Genomic DNA, 21,599 nt, shown 5'->3' on the forward strand with positions numbered 1-21,599 from the left:
TAGCCCATCTGCAAGATCTACAAATTCTATTCCTTCATCGTTCCATTTTTCCTCATAATTCTTACAAATAGGGTGTTCTCTATTTACTGTCCTTAATACATGTTTAAAATCACTGTCCTTAACCACTTCAAATAAATATTAGAGTTAATGATTACAGAACACCGTAAATGTAGCAAAAGGTCAACAGTTGAAGCTCGAATGGAACTAAGCATCCGTCAATAAAATCTCCAGAAAATTGTATTTAAATACTTTTAAGGAAAACCTATTTTTGTAAATGCATAAAATAAGTTATTTTGCAATATCCATTGAAATAAAAATATTATGTATGTTTGAAAAACATTTTATTATTGTTGTGTACTTTAATTATAAAATATGTTCTAAATTCAACCCAGTTTGTGCGTCAGATCAAGAAAAAAATTTATTTCTCTAAAATTCACCCAATGTCAAAAAAAGTAACATAAAACAAAGTTTCTTCCATTCAATTAATTAAACAATTTTTGACAATATTTTTCTTAATTTATTTAAAAGAAATATAGTTTCCAAACAAATTAATACTCTTATCTTTTTCTTGTCTTATTTCAAAATCATGGATTCTCAATATCATATGAAAATATGATTTCCCTGCGCATTTCTGAAGATCGTCATAAAAAAAAAAATCCTAACCCTCTATAATCTCTAATACTTTATCTAAGCATTGTTACCATTATTATTTGCGTCTGTTCATGATAGTCTTGTGTCTATGGCATAAAATCAAAAAGAAAAAGAGATACTTTCAGATTAATTGTTTAAGTGTCTCTTTTACTGGTCTTGTATGAAATAAAAAGCATTTATATGTTATAACTGGAATGGCAGATAAAAATTTTCTCAAGAAAGAAACCAAAATGATACGTTGGATTCTTAATAGCTAAGAAATATATTTATTCTAATCACCATTCAATTAATGGTGTAGAGAAGCATACTTTTCCTTAGATGCCTAGAGTTCCGGTTTTATCGGAATATTTTTATTTAATACTTAAAATAGTAGTGAAAGGCAAAATTCAGTTGATATTATTTTTATAATTTAGTTAACACTTCAAAAACATAATCACATGTTTATATATCAGGGTAGTATGTCAACATTTAAAACGAGATAAAATTTTATATACCTTAATGATTTTAAAAGCTTTTGATCATTATTAAAATAAATGTAAAATTTTTTTACATAGAATTATCATTGACTAAACGAGTTACATAATTGCCCACAAAAATGTTTTAATTTCCAAAAATGTGGAAACATGCAAAAAGGGTTATAATTAAAAGAAACCAAACTTTCAGTAACTCTCCTGCTAAAACTATTGAGACCATATTTTCCAGATTGCAGTTAATCTGTAATTTCGAGAGGCCAAATCCATAAAAAAAAGGCATGTTTATTAAAAGAAAATATGTTTTTGTGCCTGATTTATTAATTTGAAATAACATCTGCACAAATTAATTAGAAAAGTAAAAGTCTCGAACCAGTAGTAAAAATCTGATCACTATATCAAGTTTTTAGGACCAGGTACACTTCTATTTAAAACCTAATATTTCATTAATATAATAACTCACGCCCTAATTTCTTTTTCCTTTCATCAGATAAATGAAGAAACAAATTTTGAACATTGGATAATTATTTACTTTATATATTACTTGATTATATTTTAATGATTTCTAAGACAAAACTCGATAACATTCTGTGATTCGTTACTTAGTTTATAGGACTCTCACTTCTTTCTACATCTGGCAGTTCATAAAAACAAAAATAATGGTCACCTTTAAAGATTTTGTGAAAAGAAAAATTATTAATAAGTCCAAGAGTTGCAACAAACTATTTTTTATTTTTAAAAGGCACTTGAGTTTAAAAAAGTACATAAGATCAAATGAATTTCAGGATAAGATTATTATAACATGCATATAACACTTTAGTGCATACTGATTCTCTAAAACTTTTTAGATCAGACATTATTTGTGATGTAATTAGCTTGTAATCAAAACTGATTTATGTGCGATAAAAAATTGTTCAAGAAAAACTTAAAAACAAAACAAACAAAAAAAAATGCTATTCTACATCATTAACATTGAGAGTAAGAAAACATGAAATCATTTTTTTTATTTATAAATTTTAGTAACAGACCATGTCAAATATTAAAAGCTACTACTCTCATTTGATAGTTATTACATATAAAAAGTTTTTAAAAAAATAGAAAACAATAAATTAAAACTGTTTGAAAAACAATTTGTCTATTATTTCACAAAAGATTTTGACTTCATGAGAATCTAACAAATGAAAAACTGAAAAGAATAGGATGTAAATAATTTTATTACAGAACAATTATTAATTCCTGATCCTGTAACTTAAAAGCACCTTAGAAAATAACTGTCTGACAATTAAAAAAAAAAAATCAGACAGCATATATAGTAACAGCAAACTTGCAAAACTGCGAGTAGTCAACAACAATATTTCCTGGAAACAGAATAATATTAAGAACTGATCTGTAAATAAAATACTATTTAGGTATTTAACACTTGTTATTTTTTTAAGATAAAAAATAGGTCATTTCCAAAATGCTTTTACTCTGGGAAAATAAAAAATTTTTCTTTCAAACTTTCAAGTATGAATAATAAGTTATATTAATTTTAAAAAAAAGGTTTGCTTTGAGCTGCTTATTTTACAGTAACATGCTTAATACTTTTAAACTTAAAATGCCTTGATATTAGCTTAAAACTTGCAGAATAATCTCATTAAAAATAAAAGCAGAAAAGAAAAAAAAATTTAAGTGAATATATGACACTATTTGAAACTAAAGCAGTACATATAATTTCATGCTATTAGATAAACAATTCTGATAACTTTACAATACTCTTGCACTGTTAAGCAACACACATTTAGAAAAATCAAAACATAAAGTAACAAAAATATCAAATATAATTAATCTAGCAGTCACATAAAAATATAATAAAAACTTATTTGATACATATTTGTCAACTATGTAATACATTGGTATTTTATAGTGAATATAATAGTATACAAAAAAACTTATAAATTACATCACATTAAAAAAAATAACACTAAAATAGGAAATATACTTTTTAAATTAAAGTATGAGATTTTTTTTTATCTGCTATTTTATATTGTGATTTATAGCAAACAGTACTATTGTTGATTTATAAACTTTTTACCTTAACCTTTACATTTATGAAATGTAAAGAAAAACATGAAAACAATATTTATCACTATAAATAAAGAATACAGTGCACTATCTTAAATTTCAAATATGCATTCTGTATGTGTGTTATCACTTCTTCTTTGAAACTGTTAAGAGTTTTTCTAGAGTTCTCACATTAAGGCACGTCAATAAGGAACAAATTGTAAACAGCTCATGTAGCAAAATAGGCAACAGAGCTATATTTTTCTGTCACCGTCCAAAAATACCTAATTTGCTTTCTACAGGCTGGATGTGAATCTGTAACAAATATATTTCACATTTTAATTGAAGAAAAAATTTCCTAAATACATAAAGAAAGATAGCAGTTTTCTTCAGCCCATACAATTTCTTTTTCCTTCAGGGTTTTGCATGAGCTAATCTATGTGTCTTTATGTCTACGAATGTAACATAGTTGAATTGTTACTGGCATCACTGAAAATCATGCTGGTTAAAATATAGGAGAGATTGTCTACAGGTTGGATCTGTGTCACACGACAAATGGAGCCCTCAATGAACATTAAATTAAAACTAGAAATGTTAAATTTTTTTATTACAATTTAGAGTTAAAGTGCAAATAAACATGAACTGCTATATTTCGCTATGCAAACCTTGCAAGATGAAATTATTGTATAACATTTTTTTAGAAAAAGAATGTTTTTACATATTTAAATAAATAAAGTATAAGATTTAAACATAGTTTGTCAATAATAATAACATGCAACAATAGTGTTATAACTCAGAAAAGTGAATTTTTGAGTAATGCAAAAAAACTGTTCCAAATTGCTATTGATTTATCAAAAAGGCATCATGTTGTAAGTGCAATAAAGTGAACATTTAAGCTACTGACTGTAGTTAGTTTTCTATGCTGAATAGTTGTTTTGATGTGAAAAATAAAATTGTTCAGTTAAAACACAATTGTTGTAAAGGTGCATTGTAAAGTTTAAGGTTGAAAATTTTCAAAATATGTCTTAAAAAGCACTCAAAAATTTTAATGCCAAATTTTTAGTACTATTGTAATTTCAAAGATTGAATCATTCAGACATTTTTTAAGTTTTTTAAAAATCGTTTCCATTGCAATGAGTAAGTGAGTTACGAAACACAAATAATTAGCAATTGCTGCTATGTAGAAGAAAAAAAATTAAAAAATGGGAAATAATAGTAATAGACCCTTTAAAACCATTTATATATTTACCCTCAATTCCAATCTAATTTTTAATGGGATTTAACTTTAGTCTTCACTGATTATTCTACTTCCCTTGTCTAAATTTAACCTGTTAACTGAGTATGACCAAATAGAATGTAATATAATGTAAGTTTAATATAGTGTTAATATGATACACAAATTTCAAAATTTAAATTCACACTTTTTAATTCCATTTTTTCTGATTATTTTTATTGTGGTTATTTATCATTTTTCAGCCCTTTCCTCATGTTTTTTTTTCTTCAGATGCCTCTATTTTCAAAATGCTATTATTACGCGAATATAAGTAATCCCTTTTTGAGGCGCCAGAATCACAGCAATTCCATAGACCATTTACACATTTAATACGATGCTATGACTCAGAAATTTTGAGTCTGCGTTATTATGTTCTATAATCAAGAACTTAAATGATCACTTTTTGACAGGCTTGATGCCTGAAGATTCCATTGTAAATCCCTGTCTATTTCTAATTGTTTTTTTTTTGGCACCCATCTATTATATATTCAAATTTCGATATATTATTTTTTAATACAATGTTATTATGACACACATATTTTAAATTTAAGTTATAACTTTTTGGCCTGCTTGATTTGCAACGAGTCCCTAGTGCATACTAGTGTCAATTTCAGATTATTTTTTCAAAAATATATAGTTTTCTTAGACATTTCCACATGGTTTTTCAAATTGTGATGTCTTTAAAACTATGTTCTTATAACAATGAAATTTTGAATTCAATAGCTTTTTGATACAATCTGTCAACAAGAACATAGTTGTAAAACAACGTTTTTTCCAACTGTTATCGTTTTTTGGGCCATTTTTACACAACTTTTACATTTTTAATATTATGCACACGATATTAATACAACACACAAGTTTTGAATTTGAATTATCATTTCTTGAAGCGAATGAAAACAAAAATTTCGTGAAATCATTAGCAAAATTGTAATCATTGCAGGAATGTCATGATTTTGTTTCAAATATGTAATTTTTTCATGATTTCAATGATTTTGGTAGACTTCTTGCAAATACCATATAAATTTTAATTAATATAAAATGAAAATATTGATGTATTTTTTTTAAAAGTTTTTGGCATTGTTTGTATACAAATATTACTTTTAGAAACAGAGTACAAATAAATATTTGAATTTGAGGGTTTTGTTATATTTTTCTAAAATTTTGTATCAAATTGGTAGTAAAATACATTAGTCATAAAATGCAATAACTACTACAATATATTAAAGTAGAAAACAAATAATATTGCAATTAAAAATTGGAAAGTAAAAAAAAAATACTTACTTCACTTAAAATGGCCCATCTCTCACTTTCACTGTGCACATAAAGCCTCATAATTTTAACAGGACCAACTGAAGTACTTACATTACCCTCCGCGATACCAGATGGTTCTTTAAAACTTCCAACAATTAAATAACCATCTGCAGTTTTGGTATAATGCTGATCATCAGAATATGATACTGGTAAAACTTCAACAGTAGTATTTAAAAATTTGTCATCAGGATGTTCAGCATTCCCACTTCTGAATAGAAATCTAAGAATGAATGGAAATTATAAATTGCGGAAAATTAAAAGAATATTAGTTTAAAGAACATTTTCTAAAACATAAAAAAGGCATGTGAAATAAGACATATGTTGGACAAAAAATTTAATTAAAATTATAGCTTTAAAAAAAATATTGCCTTCATATAGTCAATTATAATATCGTTCAATTATAGTTTAAATAAAATTAACATTTTAAATTATTTATGCCATAACTAACAAGCGATCCTTCAATTGAGAGAAAGCAAATGTCTGACAATTTAAGAATTCTCAACTTTTCTTTAAAAAAAAATTTCCTTTATATATGCAACATTTTTGTCACAAGTTAAAAGTTTTTTTAAACCCTCAAGACATATTCCCCTCCTTTTCCAAAATTAGCTTATTATCATTCTTTATACAGTAAAACCTGTCTATAACGATACTGTAGGGAGCTAAATAAAATATTGTTATAGGCAGGTTATCGTTATAGACAGGTTTGAAATTTAAAAGTATACGTTTAAAACTAATGATAAATTAAACTTCTTTTATAGGCTCCAAATGAAAATTTTACTTAGAATTATGAAACAGCACACAAGAAAAATTTACTTACAATTTTATGAATCAAAACAGAAATTATTTAGAAAAATAATCGGTTAGTTTTGTTTGCTTATTTTTGGAAGCAATTGCCATTTCCATGCACATAGATTTCAGTCCATCTAATGAATTCAAATGAACATCAGTTACATTTGGTAATGTTGCAACAAAATCTTGCAAAGTGTTAATTAGCAATATGGCATTCTCGGGTGAAATTCGGGTGTCACCCGTTTTTCTGACGAAGCTCTCTCCCTCCTACAATACCCCTTCACCCATTTCTACTGCTCTAATTTCCCCTAAAAGTGGCTTTTTTTCTCAGAAACAACGAAAGAATATTACATACAAAGGAGATGAAAAAAAAAAAAAACATTTTGTTATCTCACATTTAGGCTCGATGGGGAGTCGTTTTCCAACGGTAGAAAAATCGGAATAGAACTATCAACTATCAAAAGAGGAAAAATTATCGTTGTAGACATGTTTAACTGAAAAGTGGTTATCGCTATAAACAGGTTAAAAATACATTGAGTAAATAGGAATTTCACCGGGACCTCAAGGAAATATCGCTATAGACAGGTTTATCGTTATAGACAGTATCGTTATACACAGGTTTCACTGTACTAAGATATTTGGTTGAAAACTATATCGCATCATTTTGCCCTATTTTTTGGAAAAAATATTGAAAATATGCTTCCCATCAAAATTGACCAATAATTTTTGAGGGATGTCAAGCACTTAGAAAGATATATATTACAATTTTCTCATATTTCTGTAATATATGTAATAAAGAAGAAAAAAAACTAAATAAAAGTCATGTTTTTTTATACTGTAAGAAAAGTAATGTAATTTAATGGTGTCGGCCTACAATACACAAGCACTACTTTTAATTACCCAAAAAATTGCAATGCATAACTTTTATATGTGCATTGTCTTCACCTTTAAGAGCTTTTTCTGACCAACATCAGGTGTTGCTTGGAATTGAGAGGTGGGGCAGCAATATTTGAGTGCCCAGTTTTTCTTCAAAAATAAAACGTTTTTCTCTTACTCAGAAGAGTGACAAGCAGAAGGGCAATTTTAAGAAAAATACAGCATGAAAGATCAAAGAAACATTTTTTAATTAATATTTCTCAAACTTTTTTTAATGAAATATTCAGAAGATTGTATAGAAATTACTTTTCCATTAGGATCCTTTAAGTAAAAATTTAAATAAAAACATATTAAAATTTTTATTTATTCTTTTTCCACTAACATTCATGAGGTGAAGAGATTTCATTTCTTCACAATCTTTTTTTTTCATATTTTCTTACACCTTTTTACTTACGTTCATATTATCTTTTACTTCTTCTCTTCTTTCGACAAAATAACTTATTTCTAAATATTTTAGATAAAGGATATGTGAGCTTACTTTTAATAAGATTATTTCCTTTCGGATAGTATCATTTATACGGGTTCATGCAAATCACCCTTCGCATGACTAGGTATCATATATAAAACTAACTCATCTGACTTTAGAGGTTCAAGATCACATGGTTGTTATCTCAATTCGGTACTCTGTATTAGTGCGTATACATACTCTTTAGTACGTATGAATGAACTCGAAGCATGCAAGTTTGGAGAAGTACTCTTTTATTTCATTCTAGTGAGTTTACTTCATTTTTTGTTTGTCAGCATATGAAAAGACAACTGTAACTTCATTTCAAAAAATCAGAGATAAAAACTTTAAAGCATTTTGAAAAGTTAATTTTAAGTTGTAAAGTTTAAATATGGACAATAAAAAAAATTTGAAATTTTCACCACAATTGCTGATTTCTACCCAGTCTTAAAAGCTATAAAAGAACAGAAATTTTGCCATTCCCTTGTTTTATACTTACCAAAGATTTCCGAAATAAGTTAAGAGTTTTTGGAAACTTTTTGAAAGCTAAAGTTGGGTGGAGGTCCACTTACAACCGGATCCACTAAATTAAAAAAATTCCATGGAGAAATTGCCAAAAGAAATACTTCTTTTTTTGTTGAGCATTAGTGATAATCAGTAAATGTCACTAAATGTATTTACTAATCAAAAAATAATAGTTGAAAAAGAAATGCATTAATATAAAAATTGAAAAAGAAATACAAGGAGAACTTGAAAGGAATACTGTTAGTTTTTAAACTTCTAATTACGAAGGTCTGTGATTCTTTTACCCACTGTACAACCATTAGTACAAGAAATGAGGTAAATTTTTGCTTCCAAGAGCAGCATGCTTTATTTTTGTTATGTTGGCTTGTAAGTTAGTTTTAAATTTTAGTTGAATTTTCAAATAAAGAGCGTACTCTTTGGCTAATATACGGATCGACTTACATATAAAAATATACAGTAATTAAAAGCCGTTAATTTCCTAGAACTACTGATTATCATGTTTATTCTAAAACAAAAGTTCAATACTGATAAAGAAAGCTTTCTTTTTACCAGTCTAATCTAAAATATGTTTCACTAATATTGAATTTATATTTTTTGCTTAATAATTACTTTTTTATAAATATGATGTGTTCAGGTAATTTTGATTAATGGCAAACTATATAGCATCTATGAGTAGGTACAAATATTTACAAAATAATTAAATTACAGTATATATAAGAGAATGTATGAAGAATAATTAAATACCTATATTTTTTGGTTAACTTTATATCCAAATTGCCAACACTCTGATACATACCCATTGGCCCATTATCATACCAGTTTTAGTCTCTTTTAAAAATATAATCTATGACACTAAAAATAATGTAGTTGTGGAACGTCGATATCGAGTTGCATAAATATTTTGCTAATTAAGAAATAATCTTTCTGCACTTTCTGAATATTAATCTTGAGTATCTTTGTTTTTTTTTTTTGTCATTGTACCGATGGATGCATGTGCTATGTTTTGATTATCTTTTAAAGAATTATTTTTTTGCCATCTTATCACACTTCATGCACATCTTACACTTCATCTTATCACATTCTTCTTTCCTAACACATTATGATGTGAGTTCAAGAATTATGTCCAGTTGATATAATTAATGTCAATTTATGAAATATTTTTGAAAACTCTTGACTTGGGCATTATTGATTTCAACAATAATATTAACCAGGCAGTGTGCAAGTTTCATTCATATGAATGCAGATTCCCTCATTAACAATATGATTTCCTCACCACCTCTTCATAGTGTGTAGAAATGCTTTTGCTTTGCCTCTCTCATCCATTGCAGTTTTTGTTCACCCTTACTTATTTTTCCTTTCCTGTTTTACTCTTGATTACCACCACAGTTTTTCTAGTTTTCTTTTTTCACCTTTATTTTTCATCTTTTGATGGCAACTTCACGTTTCCTGTTTCAAATATCTTTTGACTTTCCTCATTCACGCCTGGCAAGTCTTGTGAATAGGTGCCTATTTTTGAGGACTTGAAACACATAGACTTTTATTACTATCTTCACATTTTTTTGAAGCAAATGAAGTTTTTATGTTATCAAGTACATCTTTCTGCTTCAATTTCTTAGGATTATTCATATTTAATACATGGTGGTTATAATCAAAATTACCCCATTTAGACCAACATAGTGTCCTTTTTAAAAGACAGATGTTGAGAAATTTGGTAGATATGCTATATGGATAGTTGGAAGAAGAAATTTGCAACAAAATTGATTCACATTTCAACCAATAGATGGCACTTCTCATGCATGAAATAAAGACAATAACACAGTTTAAATAGCCTGTAGTTACTGCATAAAAATATTCCAAGCAGTATTAAATGTTGTATTAATGTTATATTAAAGAAAAAATGAAAAAGATGATTTCTAAATACTAAGAGACTGGGGAAGAAGAGGACATAAGTGGTCAGAATGAAATTGAATTGAAAGCAAGCAAAATATGTTCTGTTGCTGTAATAGGTCAAGAAATTATTTATGTTAAGCTTAAACTTGCTATCAGTTAAAATGAAACATTCTCATAAAATTAAATGAAATATACCTGCACAAAAATTTTAAAAGTTTCTTTTCCTTACAAAAAAACTTAAAAAGATCAATGTTGTTTAAAAAGTAATTAATTGCTTAGACAAATTGTTTATGAAAACCATGGTGAAATAAACAAAATATAATGTATTTAAATATAATGTGAGAACCTTTCAATTGTTATTGGACTACGAAAATGAAATGCTAAAATATCGCCAGGTTGTGGAAGTAAGCTCCAAAAAAAGGTATCGCCTTTGTAAGCTCGGGCTGCTGTATAACCTTTATAAGATTTTAATGTTGTCTTGACTTCTGCTTCCGGATTCTGATGTGGATGATGAAGAGACAGCTTTCCGAATTGCTTATCCTGCATAAACAAAATCATTTTTATACCTTGTAAAAATAAACAGACTTTACCATTTTTAATTATTCTTAGATTTAACATTATTTTTTCATTCACAGGAAATTCAATTGTCTAAATTCATATTTTTGAACTCTTATACAGTTTAAGTCATTTTAGCAGTTAACAGTGGCAGTCAAACTTAACTTCTTGCTTATTTTAAATGGTTTGAAAACGTTAGAAAAATTCAAAATGAGAGAAAAAAAATTTCAAATTTAAAAATTTTTTGTACCTTCAAAATATTTGCCATGGTTTTATGGGTGGACTCTAGCAATTGTAGTATTCATGCTGATTTTTTTAACAAAAAAAAAGCACTTTTTTAAAAAAATATGTCAAAGAATACAACAATAAGTATAAAAATTAAGCAAGTACAAATTTTTGAAAGAAGTCCAACTTTTTTTGTCACTTCTTTTACAATACTTGCTTCAGTAGAAAACTCTTCAAAATATTAAAAAACTTTAAACATTTATTTTTCTTTAGATAATGGCTCTTAAATAATACAGAGATAAATTATTTATTTTTTATTTTTCAACTACTAACTACTTTCAGTTTGGTTACTAACTTACTTTAAAATGATGTTGCACTAATAAAAGAAAAATTTAGAGAAAATTAAGGTTAGGTTCCTCTATTATTTATATTAAAATATAATTACAAAAACCAATGGGTAAATGTTTCATATTACAAATTTCATGCTCTTTAATATTTTGAGACCCAATGACAGTTATAAAAATATTTTATATTACTCAACATTTTACTTAAATGGATTCACGATAAAAATGCACCAAGTTGATAGCCGTAATTGAAATTATTACACTAATAGTAAAAAAGATCGAAAAATATATACTAGATCGATACCATTAACAATTATGCTTTCTAGCTGCAATCAGGCATCCTCCTAACCATTGAAAATGACTTTTTTTTTTACATTTTAAGTTTTAAGTAAGTACACCAACTAAAAACAAAAAAAAGATTTAAACCTCTTTCCAAAACTTATGCTTTATATCTGTTTGAAAGTCAAGCTGTAATACCAAACTATCTTAATTGCTAAGTTAGTGAGTTTCAAAACCAGTCATCTCCATATCCATTAAATGCTAATTTTGATCCAGCTCCCAGTAAAGGCTAGCTAAATTCGTGTGGTTGATACTTATTGATAACTGTTGTTCTGTCTTTGCTTGTGACTGTGCACACTAAGTTTCTAAATGAGTTGGCCTTTTTTTTTTTTTTTTTTGACAATGGAGAAATTTGAAGAAGATGTGTCCCCTAATAAATCTAGATGAAAAGTGAGATTCTACGTCACAAAAATAAAGTCATAGTTGTATACCATCATTTACTTTTACTTTTTAGGTATGTACTATGAGGTAAGAATCAGAAAGTTGGTTGCAAAGAAGAGCAAGAAAAATACTAGAAACAGCAAGCTTGAGGCATTGGTTCTGGGTATAATGGTGAAGCCTCTGAAAATCTTCAACAAAACATTTTGGACCTAATTGGCATACTAACAAATGGCGAATTTCTTTTTACCAAAATATCTTGGTATCAGCTTGGTACAGGGGTAACAAAGATGAGGAACAAGATGCAAGAGATTTTTTATGTTTTTCTTTTTCTCAAGTCCATCATTTCTAGAACTTGAAGTAGTTAAACATACAGTTAAAGGTCATATTTTCTGAATTTTTGTTAAAAAATATTTAGTTAAACTAAGCATTGTTGTACATTTATAATCCTGAAAGCCCAGTACCTACATTAAATATACCTCTGTGGCGTGAGACTTTCTTTTCAAAGACAGACTATAGCCTCCTTCCTTCACATGTTATATTGAGCTTCTAAACACACTTCCCACACAAAAGCACAACAAAATTCTATCACAAACAAACATGCCCCTTAAACCAAAAAAGGTTCTGCTTTCCATTTTATTTTGGTTTATGGTGGTAGAAAATCAGTTTTCCCCGAAGATTTTATTTTACAGAGATGACAAGTTTTGTAACCAGGAAAATATGTTAACACAAAAGTATAATTTAAATAATTACTTCTTATATTATACTAATTATATAAGGCATAGAAATGTTAACATTTCTTGTATTTCTCAAAATTTATAAAATGCTCAGATGGTTTCATGCCTATAAGTATTAATAATGTATTACTAATATTTACAAATTCATATTTACTTATCAATACTTGTACCATGGAAATTAGAATCATGGCTGAAAGCACTAAACAAAATTCCCGCACTTTATCAAGGTGTATTTAAATTAAAGAACAAAAATTATTAGTCACAATAACAAAGAATTTTGGACAAGAATATTTTCAATTTTCATACTTAAGAAATACTCTGGGATTAATTTTTTCCGCATCCATGTTTTCATATTTTAAAAGAAATACTATGAGAATTAATTTTAAATTTTAGAAATGTTTAGGTCAAGTGAGTAATAAAGTTTAAAGCTTATCAATAAATATAAAACTCACAGAGGTTTGAAGAAGCGGGAATAAATTACAAATGAAAATAGTGCTTTTGACCTTCCTATGCTAAAAAATACGGCAATAAGCTAGTAACTTGCTAGTACTCCAATTATCATATGTAATATGCTGCAAAAAATTTCATAAAGCTAGCTCAAATATTCATAGAAATATGGACATTTTCATTAAAAACGATGATTTTTTACCCTTCCGTTTTCTTACTATAATTGATTTTTTTCCTTCTGTTTCCTTACTATAACTTCAATAAAATAAAACACATTTTTAGCGTAATTTTTAATTAATAACAAAATTATCATTTTAAAGTTTGAATAAAAAATTCATTAAATATTGTGCAAGATATGAGCATTTAGTCATACTTTTATACTGCATATAAGCAGAAAACACTTAAATTTTTTTCTTCATAATTTTGCTCTGAATCGCATTTGGTAACTTATAGAAAATGAAAAAAAAAAGGCGATTTAAATATCTTGAAAATGTAAGAAGTTTCAAGCAATTTTTTAGGTCGTGTTTTTAAATTTGGAAAGAAAACTTAGAATAGTGAGGGGTTTTCCACAAATTTTATTTTGTCCTATAAAACAAATTTTATTAAAAATTATCAGTATTATGTAAGACCATCCCCTATTAAATTATGTTTTATTTCACATGCTCTATTTCCTAATACCAACGTATTTTGTTGTATGGGCTATCATTTTTAGGAATTATCATTTGGTATTAAATTTTACTATATTATGCAAAATGAAATTTGTTGAAAACCCTTTATCACTTAGATCTTTCAATAAAAAATTACAAAATCTACTAAGAAATTTGCTTGAAACTTTTTACATTTTCAAGATATTTAAATCTGACTTCTTTTCATAAGTTACCAAATACAATTTTAAACAAAATTATGATTTTTTTTTTTAATGTTTTCTGCGTATGCACAGAATGAAAGGATTATTTACTTTAAGGATTAAATACTTAAAGGATTAAATACTCATATCTTATGCAATTTTTAAAAAAATTTGAGATAGGGGAAACTTATATGAAGAAGATTTTAAATGTGCTCCAAAAGTTTTTTCTTAAAATGAAAGAGTAAAATCTATTAATAATTAAAGAGTTTTGAAAAATTAATTATTTTCAAATGGTGCCTTAAGTTTCGAAATGCCCTCAAACTGCGAAATTTTTTTTTAAAAAATTGCACTACTGGAATGAAAATTAATTTATTCATAATAATTTGCTTAGATTTAGTTCTAACACGAGAAATAATTCACCTTCAATTTTTGAACTTTTCCTTTCAAAGAGGAGTGTGTCCCAACATGTTGAAACAATGATGGCTTGAAATGAAGCCAAACTTGGTCTTTTCTTTTCTTACAATCTTTCTGAAAAATAAGAATCATTATTGTAAGCTAAAATAAGGCAACATATTAAAGAAAGTACACTTTTTATTTTAAAATTATATACAGAGTGCCGCTAAATAAAAGGAGAAATCTGTACTTAGGGTGCAAGTTTTGTCTTTTAATTTTTTGTGCACAATGTAATAATTCAATTATCTTAAAAATCTTGTGAGAAATGCTTAATACGTTTGTCTATTTAAAAAAAATTTGCCATAAACTTCAGGAAAAAAGTACTTTTTTAAAGGTAGAAAAATACGGTTAAAAGTACAACATAATGTTGTATCTTGGACCATTGGCCTTTGATAATACTTATTTTTTAATTCTTGTCTTCCACACTTGAAAGTTGACGGAAATATTGTATTAGTGCCATTAAAACTTACTTTTAATGAAGTTTTCAAGTAGCCTACATAAACTAAAATGAATTATGAACCCAAGATCAAATAATATTTAAAAAAATATTTCAATATGCAATTTATTTTACATTTCAACAAAGTTGTCAGCTGGTAAAATTTTTTGTTTCCAAAGTATGACTTATGGGTTGAAACTAACCCACCAATATCGTCCAACTGGCCTACAGTATAAGTCTACCATACCAGGTATCTGATCTTGATTATGTTTAAAATTCTATAAAATAATAATTAAAACAAACATAATAACTAATAAACAAATAAAATTAAAGATTCGAATTGTAATTAATGATATGAATATTAATATCCAAGCCTTATTAATAACTAAAATTTAGTTTATGAATTCTTAACTTATTAGACGTACCAACACTCTCACACTCATATGTTTTTGTACTAGATTATTAAATCATTATGTTTCGGTATTCTCTATAATATTTTGTTTTTAGTTTGATATATTTTTTCAGATCTATATTACACTGTTCCCCTTAATATTTTATAATAATTATCTTAGTTAATAAAAAAAGTACCTTGCATAAATAGGACTAGTATGGCAGTCTTTGAGTTCTTGTGAAATTTAAACAAAAAAATTATTTTATTTTAATTATAAAAAAGTTTTTTTTGCTCTATTTTACTCCTAATAAACTTTCGCTGAAAGCCTACAAATTGGATAGTATGTATTATTATATTTTATAAATTTACTTAAATTTTTGTTTAATTTCAGAAATTTTTTTATTTTAATTTGCATTTACATTTCTAATTATTTCCCGTGAAATATTTCCTGTCCACATGACCACCTTTAACAACATTTTCATCTCTCTCAACTGAGAATGTAAAAGAAATATCCCTTTTTCCAGCCATTTCAACAGATAAATAATAAAATTATGCCTTCAAAAAGAGAGCTAGAAGTTGAATCTCACAAGATAAAGTGGGAAATGCCATAAAAATTGTAGCCATCTTTTAAAGACGAACACACACAACCACTGTTTCATTTTTTTTACAATACACAACTATTAACTTCTTGTGCGAAATTTTCTGTCCTCTGCTTCCAATAAAATTAATTCTGGGATAAAATTGCAAATTTCACAATTCCAAAAACAGAGCATATAGGTAACTTCAAGAAAACTTATAGCAGTCATCTTACATACAGATATTCAACAAAACACATTTCAGAACAAAAAAAAAAGATATCTTACTGCATCTTTATCAAAACGACACACTTTGGTTTGTACAACATGATCCAAAAGCCAATCAACTGGTTTATCATTATGAAAGATAACAAAAAATGTGATAAGTGTTGATAGATCAACACACTTAAACATTTTTCCTATAAAATAAAAACAGGATATTTTAATAGTGATAATGATAACAGTTTTAAGTATAATGTGAAAGAACAAGTATTTTTACCAATAAAGCCAAGTTGACAAAAATCAAGAATAATCCACTCTCTTTTTTCACTAATTTGCTTGTAGGCAAATTTTTTCATTGTATCAATATATGCAGGCTTTGATAATATATCATCCTCTAACTGAAACAGAAGTATAAATTATCAAGGAATGTCTCGAAGATGCATTTTCAAAAAAACAGATAGATACTACAATCTCCTGCATCTTTGTAACATAGTCGGCAACTAGTAATTTTTGGTACATTAAAAAATTAAATAACAATATGTATGATCAGCAGTATAATTGTAATACTTGTGAATTATAAAAAATAAATAATCATGTGAATAATAAATGAAAATACATAAGCAATGAGCAAAAAAGAATTATTAGCAAAATGTATTAGTTTAGACCCCTTTATAAAACTTTAGAACATTTGATTGACAAACATTTTGCAAAATGTTTGTCAAACAGATCCAAGATAATAAAAGGAAATTCTTGATAAAAGGTTTGCCAATTCCCCAAGATAATCAAAGGAAATTTTGATGAAATGGTTTATGGCCTACTTTTGGCTATATGTCTAAAATGCTGTTGTCATAAAAATGTCCTAATAAAATTATTAATTAATTTCGCTTCTAGAATAAATGAAAAAATAAGTTTCTATTTGCTTGTAGAAATTAGAAAATGGAATTTTATTAGCTATTAAAATTGCTCATAAAATCCCCAGCACTACAGCTTTCAAGTTGCATATCGACTGAATGCCATCACTGATCATACGCTAAAGTAGGAGTTTTCAATCTTTTAAGCTAAAGGGCCACAGCAATATAAACTAAAAAAAAATAAAAAACACTGATTACTAAGGCCCGGATTTTGATGACATTTGAATTTTTTTTTGCATTTTTGGACATTTTTTGTCCTTTAGAGCATTTTTTTAGATTTATAGGGCATTTTTCATAAAATTTTTTGGCTTATTTTGCATCCTAAAACATTTTTTAAATTTCTTGTTAATTTTTTCCAATTTTTATTATTTTTTTTATCATTTTTTATTATCACACTGGCTTCCAAACAGTGAAGAAAATCTCTAGGATATTAACAGGTGAAGCAACATCTTTTCAGGTATAAAAATTTACTTTCAGACAGGAGACGCTCGTTTACATTTCAAAATATGAAAAAAAATTTAATAATCCAATGTAATTCTGATATTTAGTAATATTATGAGATGGAAATTGTTATATTTATTAAAGTTTCTATACAAAATGAAAATGTTTTGGAGTCAATATATTTTCCTTTTTTTTGTTATTTTAGGATATAAAACATATTTTTCAAACTTTAATGAACAGAACAAGTATTGCATTGCTTTATATATTTTGAAATGACTCATAATAATTTTAAACAGTAAAACATCGTTTTAGTTCAATATTTTTACTTTATTTAAGGCATTTTTAGCGCAATTTTTGCATTTTAAGGCCCTTTTTCGCACTTTTTAAGGGCATTTTTTGCACTTTTTAAGGGCATTAATTGGGGTTTTTTAGGTCATCAAAATCCGGGCTCTACTGATTACACATCTATTAAATAATGAAATTAATAGCTCATATAAGATACTGCTATTATATTTATTCAAAGGTACATGTCAATAATACTAAGCTGACTAAACCTTGAAAAAAAGCATGCACTATTTCAATGTCACAAATGCTATCCTTATAATGTTTATAATACCTGTTTAGAACATTAGAACTAAAGGATTATCAAGTCTATCGTTCAGAATTTCGTTCAGTTATTTCATTTTAAGAAGAAAAGCAGTAACTCCCGATGTAAATGATGCAGAAAAATAGAATTTGTTACAATTCGGGATAAAAGCCTAAAACATTACGTTTGATTTTTATGCATTAGTAATTGGTTATGCTGAAACTTATGGTAGGATGTTAGATGAAATAAAATGGTTCAAAAAACTGATAGAAAATGATAAATGATGCCGATGAAGACAGTGTAATGGAACTACAGCCAATGCCAACATTTTCAGAAGGTCGTCTCAAACCCTTTGAAACAATGAGAAACTTTCTGTATTCAACGTCTACTAATTTACAGAAAATAAACTAGCAATTTGTTACAAGTCTCAAAAACTTATTATTCACCGCATTTTGAATAATTTTACAGTAAGTACATAATTTTTTTTATACTTTTTGCAAATTTATTTAATTTCAACACTACTTTTTTATTATGTTTCTCACTTTAAGTCATTGTTTTATATTTCATGTTGACTCCCATTCACCCTCTTTTTGTATTTATCATTCACAAAGAATATTCCCATGAGAAGTGATTATAGGTATAGAAAAAGTGCTGAGATGATAAAGAAAAAAACTATACTTTTGATCAGTTATTTTAACATAAAGAGGCTGTAAGAATAAAAATATGTTTAGTAACAAACTGCAGAGCCGAATAAAATAATATACACTGAAAATAATTTTTTGTCATTTTGAAAATATTACAAACTAACTAACTCCCTGGCATTACAGTCCATGTTGAACCATGGCCTCGCTAACAATTTTTCTCCAAAGTCACCTGTCTCTAGCTCTTTGTTTCCAGTTTCGGACCTTTAAAATCTTATGGTCCTTCTCCACCTCATCTAACCATCTCTTGGCCAGTCTTCCCTTTTTCCTTTGGCCCTACCCCTTGAATATCTTCTTAGTGTCTCTGTTTTCCTCCACTCTCTCAAGGTGTTCTAGTCATTGAATTCTCTTCGCCTTTACATACTTGATTATATCTTTTTCTTTAAATAGTCCTGAAATTTCGAAATTGTATCGCCTTCTCCACAGATCACCCTCTTTGACACATCCAAAAATAGCTCTAAGAATTTTTTTTCTCAGGTAATCAGCATTTTTTCGTGTTTCTGGGTTGGAGTTCATGTCTCTGATTGATAGATAACGATTGGTCTGATTATAGTTTTATAAACCAGAAGCTTTGCTTTCCTTGTTATTACTGTTGATGTTAGCAATCTCTAATGTGCAAAAAAATGGCAATTTCCAGCATTTAGTCTTTGCGTAATCTCTGGCATAATATCATTATTTTCAGTGACAACTGAACCCAAGTACTAAAATTCTCTAACTCTTTCAAATCTTGTCATTTCATTAATTTGTAGTTCTGTGTTCATATCTGCTCCCTTACAATCCATTATCATGTATTTGGTCTTATCAATATTTATTTCTAAACCAAAAAGACTAGCTTCTTTGGTTAAGTCTTTAAAAAGGTTAACAAGTGCATTTTTACTTCTTGCTATCATCATTACATCATCGGCAACTTTGTTGTTTCGTTCTATTAAAAATAGTACCACCTCTATTTGATATTGTGTTACGCATCAATTTTCCAAGGCATACATTAAACAACAAGGTCGATAGAATGTCACCATGTCGCAATCCAGTCACAATATCAAATTCTTGGGACATTTTGTTTTGTACTTTTACTTTCGCTTTAGTAGATAAAGTTGTCATTTTAATTAACCTGATTAATTTATGACGGATATTAAATTCGTGCAAGGTCTGTAGCATCAATTCTCTATTTATTGAATCATACACTTGCTTGAAATCAACATAGAGCTGATAGACATTTACATTCATTTCCTTGAGTTTTTCCAAGATATTTCTTATGCTAAATATCTGGTCTATGGTTGATCTATTCAGCCTAAAATCACACTGGTAGTCTCCAATTTCTCTCTCTATCAATGGCTTAAGTCTTGTAGCTATGACTTTCATCAATACTTTGTAAGTCAGATTAAGCAGGGAGATTCCTCTATAGTTATTGCAGTCCAGTAGGTTTCCCTGTTTTAAAATTGGGCATATCACTGCGTTGTTCCATTCGTTTGGCATCTGTTTATTCTCCCAGACTTCATTTACAAGGTCATACACCATTTTGAATAACTTCTCACTGCCATACTTTAGTAGTTCTGGGAAAATTAAATCCTCCCCAGGTTGAAAATATTATAATAATAAATAAAACAGGCTGCCTATATACAATATAAATTTATCTACATTGGTAACAGAAAAGATTCCAAAAATAAAATGTAAAACTCAAAAAATCAACTTATTACCATTTAATCTTTTGATTGTAGTAAACATAATGTATATATGTGGATTTAAAAAAAAGAAAAACTTTTGATCTTTACTTGTCAAATAATTATGAACATTATTTACTATCAAAACAGGGAGTTGTCGATGGTCTATTTTATTTTCAGCATTTAAACTTAAATTTCGCCACATTAATTTATGTTATACAGATTTTTTTTTTTTTTTTGCAGGTACATTTAAAACTTACATATTGAATTTAAATTTATTTAAAGTAATACGAAATCACATTAACTCAGGATACAGAATTTTCACTTGCCAAATATTTAAGGCTGGTGACTGGTGAGTAAGTTTCTTATTTTAAAGTATGGAGTTTTAAATTAAACTATCTATACACATTAAGACTATTGTGCTTTAATGATGGTGCATGTGGAAGTGTTTTGAAATCAAATGATGTTACTATTCTTTTATTTAAAACAAAGAAGTTCGAGTTACCCACTTTTCACCTACAAAACCATTGCTTCAGGAAATATTGAAATCTTAAGACAATATTATTTTGATTTAATATTTATTACAATTGTAAAAAATATATTTTGATTTTTAATTTTCTACATTTCCTTATAGTTTCGGGCTCCAAGAAGTTACTCACACTGCATCTGGTAAAAGTTTTAAAAATTGTACATATTTTTTATAAGTGTAAAATAGTTGCAAGCAAATATTTCAGCCTAGCTAGTATCTTCAAAACTAAAATTTCATGCTCTGCATTTGCTATAAAACTCAAAATTGAAAAAATTGTTTCTGAGAAAATTTAATACTTTTTCTTTCATTAAATTTAAACTAAGAATTTAAGAATTGAAGATTGATTATCAAGGCTCACCATGCATTCATTTTGAATAAGAAATTTTTTTTCATGAAAATAAATATTTTTTGAATTAATTCATTGGCAAAAAGTTTTAAAGAGAAAAATTAATATTTTTTTCACAAAGTTATATTTAAACTGAAATTATTTT

General features: G+C 27.3%; 2 protein-coding genes across 7 annotated transcripts in view; one reads left to right on the top strand and one right to left on the bottom strand.

The window, feature by feature from the left end:
- The window catches only part of LOC107445331 (KN motif and ankyrin repeat domain-containing protein 2), a 76,292-nt gene extending 75,955 nt beyond the window's left edge, over positions 1 to 337 (top strand). For all 4 annotated transcript variants that reach the window (XM_043052240.2, XM_016059693.4, XM_016059695.3 and 1 more), the window contains exon 14: positions 4 to 337. In XM_043052240.2, coding sequence (XP_042908174.1) covers positions 4 to 58 — 55 coding nt within the window. In that variant the 3' untranslated portion in view covers positions 59 to 337. The remainder of the gene's footprint in view (positions 1 to 3) is intronic.
- A 1,496-nt stretch (positions 338 to 1,833) lies between these two features.
- LOC107445332 (alpha-1,3-mannosyl-glycoprotein 4-beta-N-acetylglucosaminyltransferase B) overlaps positions 1,834 to 21,599 on the bottom strand; it is a 43,521-nt gene continuing 23,755 nt past the window's right edge. For all 3 annotated transcript variants that reach the window (XM_043052242.2, XM_043052241.2, XM_043052243.2), the window contains 6 exons: positions 16,560 to 16,680; positions 16,349 to 16,479; positions 14,626 to 14,733; positions 10,680 to 10,873; positions 5,719 to 5,968; positions 1,834 to 3,479 (listed from right to left, as the gene is read on the bottom strand). In XM_043052242.2, coding sequence (XP_042908176.1) covers positions 3,432 to 3,479; positions 5,719 to 5,968; positions 10,680 to 10,873; positions 14,626 to 14,733; positions 16,349 to 16,479; positions 16,560 to 16,680 — 852 coding nt within the window. In that variant the 3' untranslated portion in view covers positions 1,834 to 3,431. The remainder of the gene's footprint in view (positions 3,480 to 5,718; positions 5,969 to 10,679; positions 10,874 to 14,625; positions 14,734 to 16,348; positions 16,480 to 16,559; positions 16,681 to 21,599) is intronic.

This window comes from Parasteatoda tepidariorum, chromosome X1 (assembly GCF_043381705.1).
Source record: "Parasteatoda tepidariorum isolate YZ-2023 chromosome X1, CAS_Ptep_4.0, whole genome shotgun sequence".
Classification (NCBI taxonomy): Eukaryota; Metazoa; Arthropoda; class Arachnida; order Araneae; family Theridiidae; genus Parasteatoda; species Parasteatoda tepidariorum.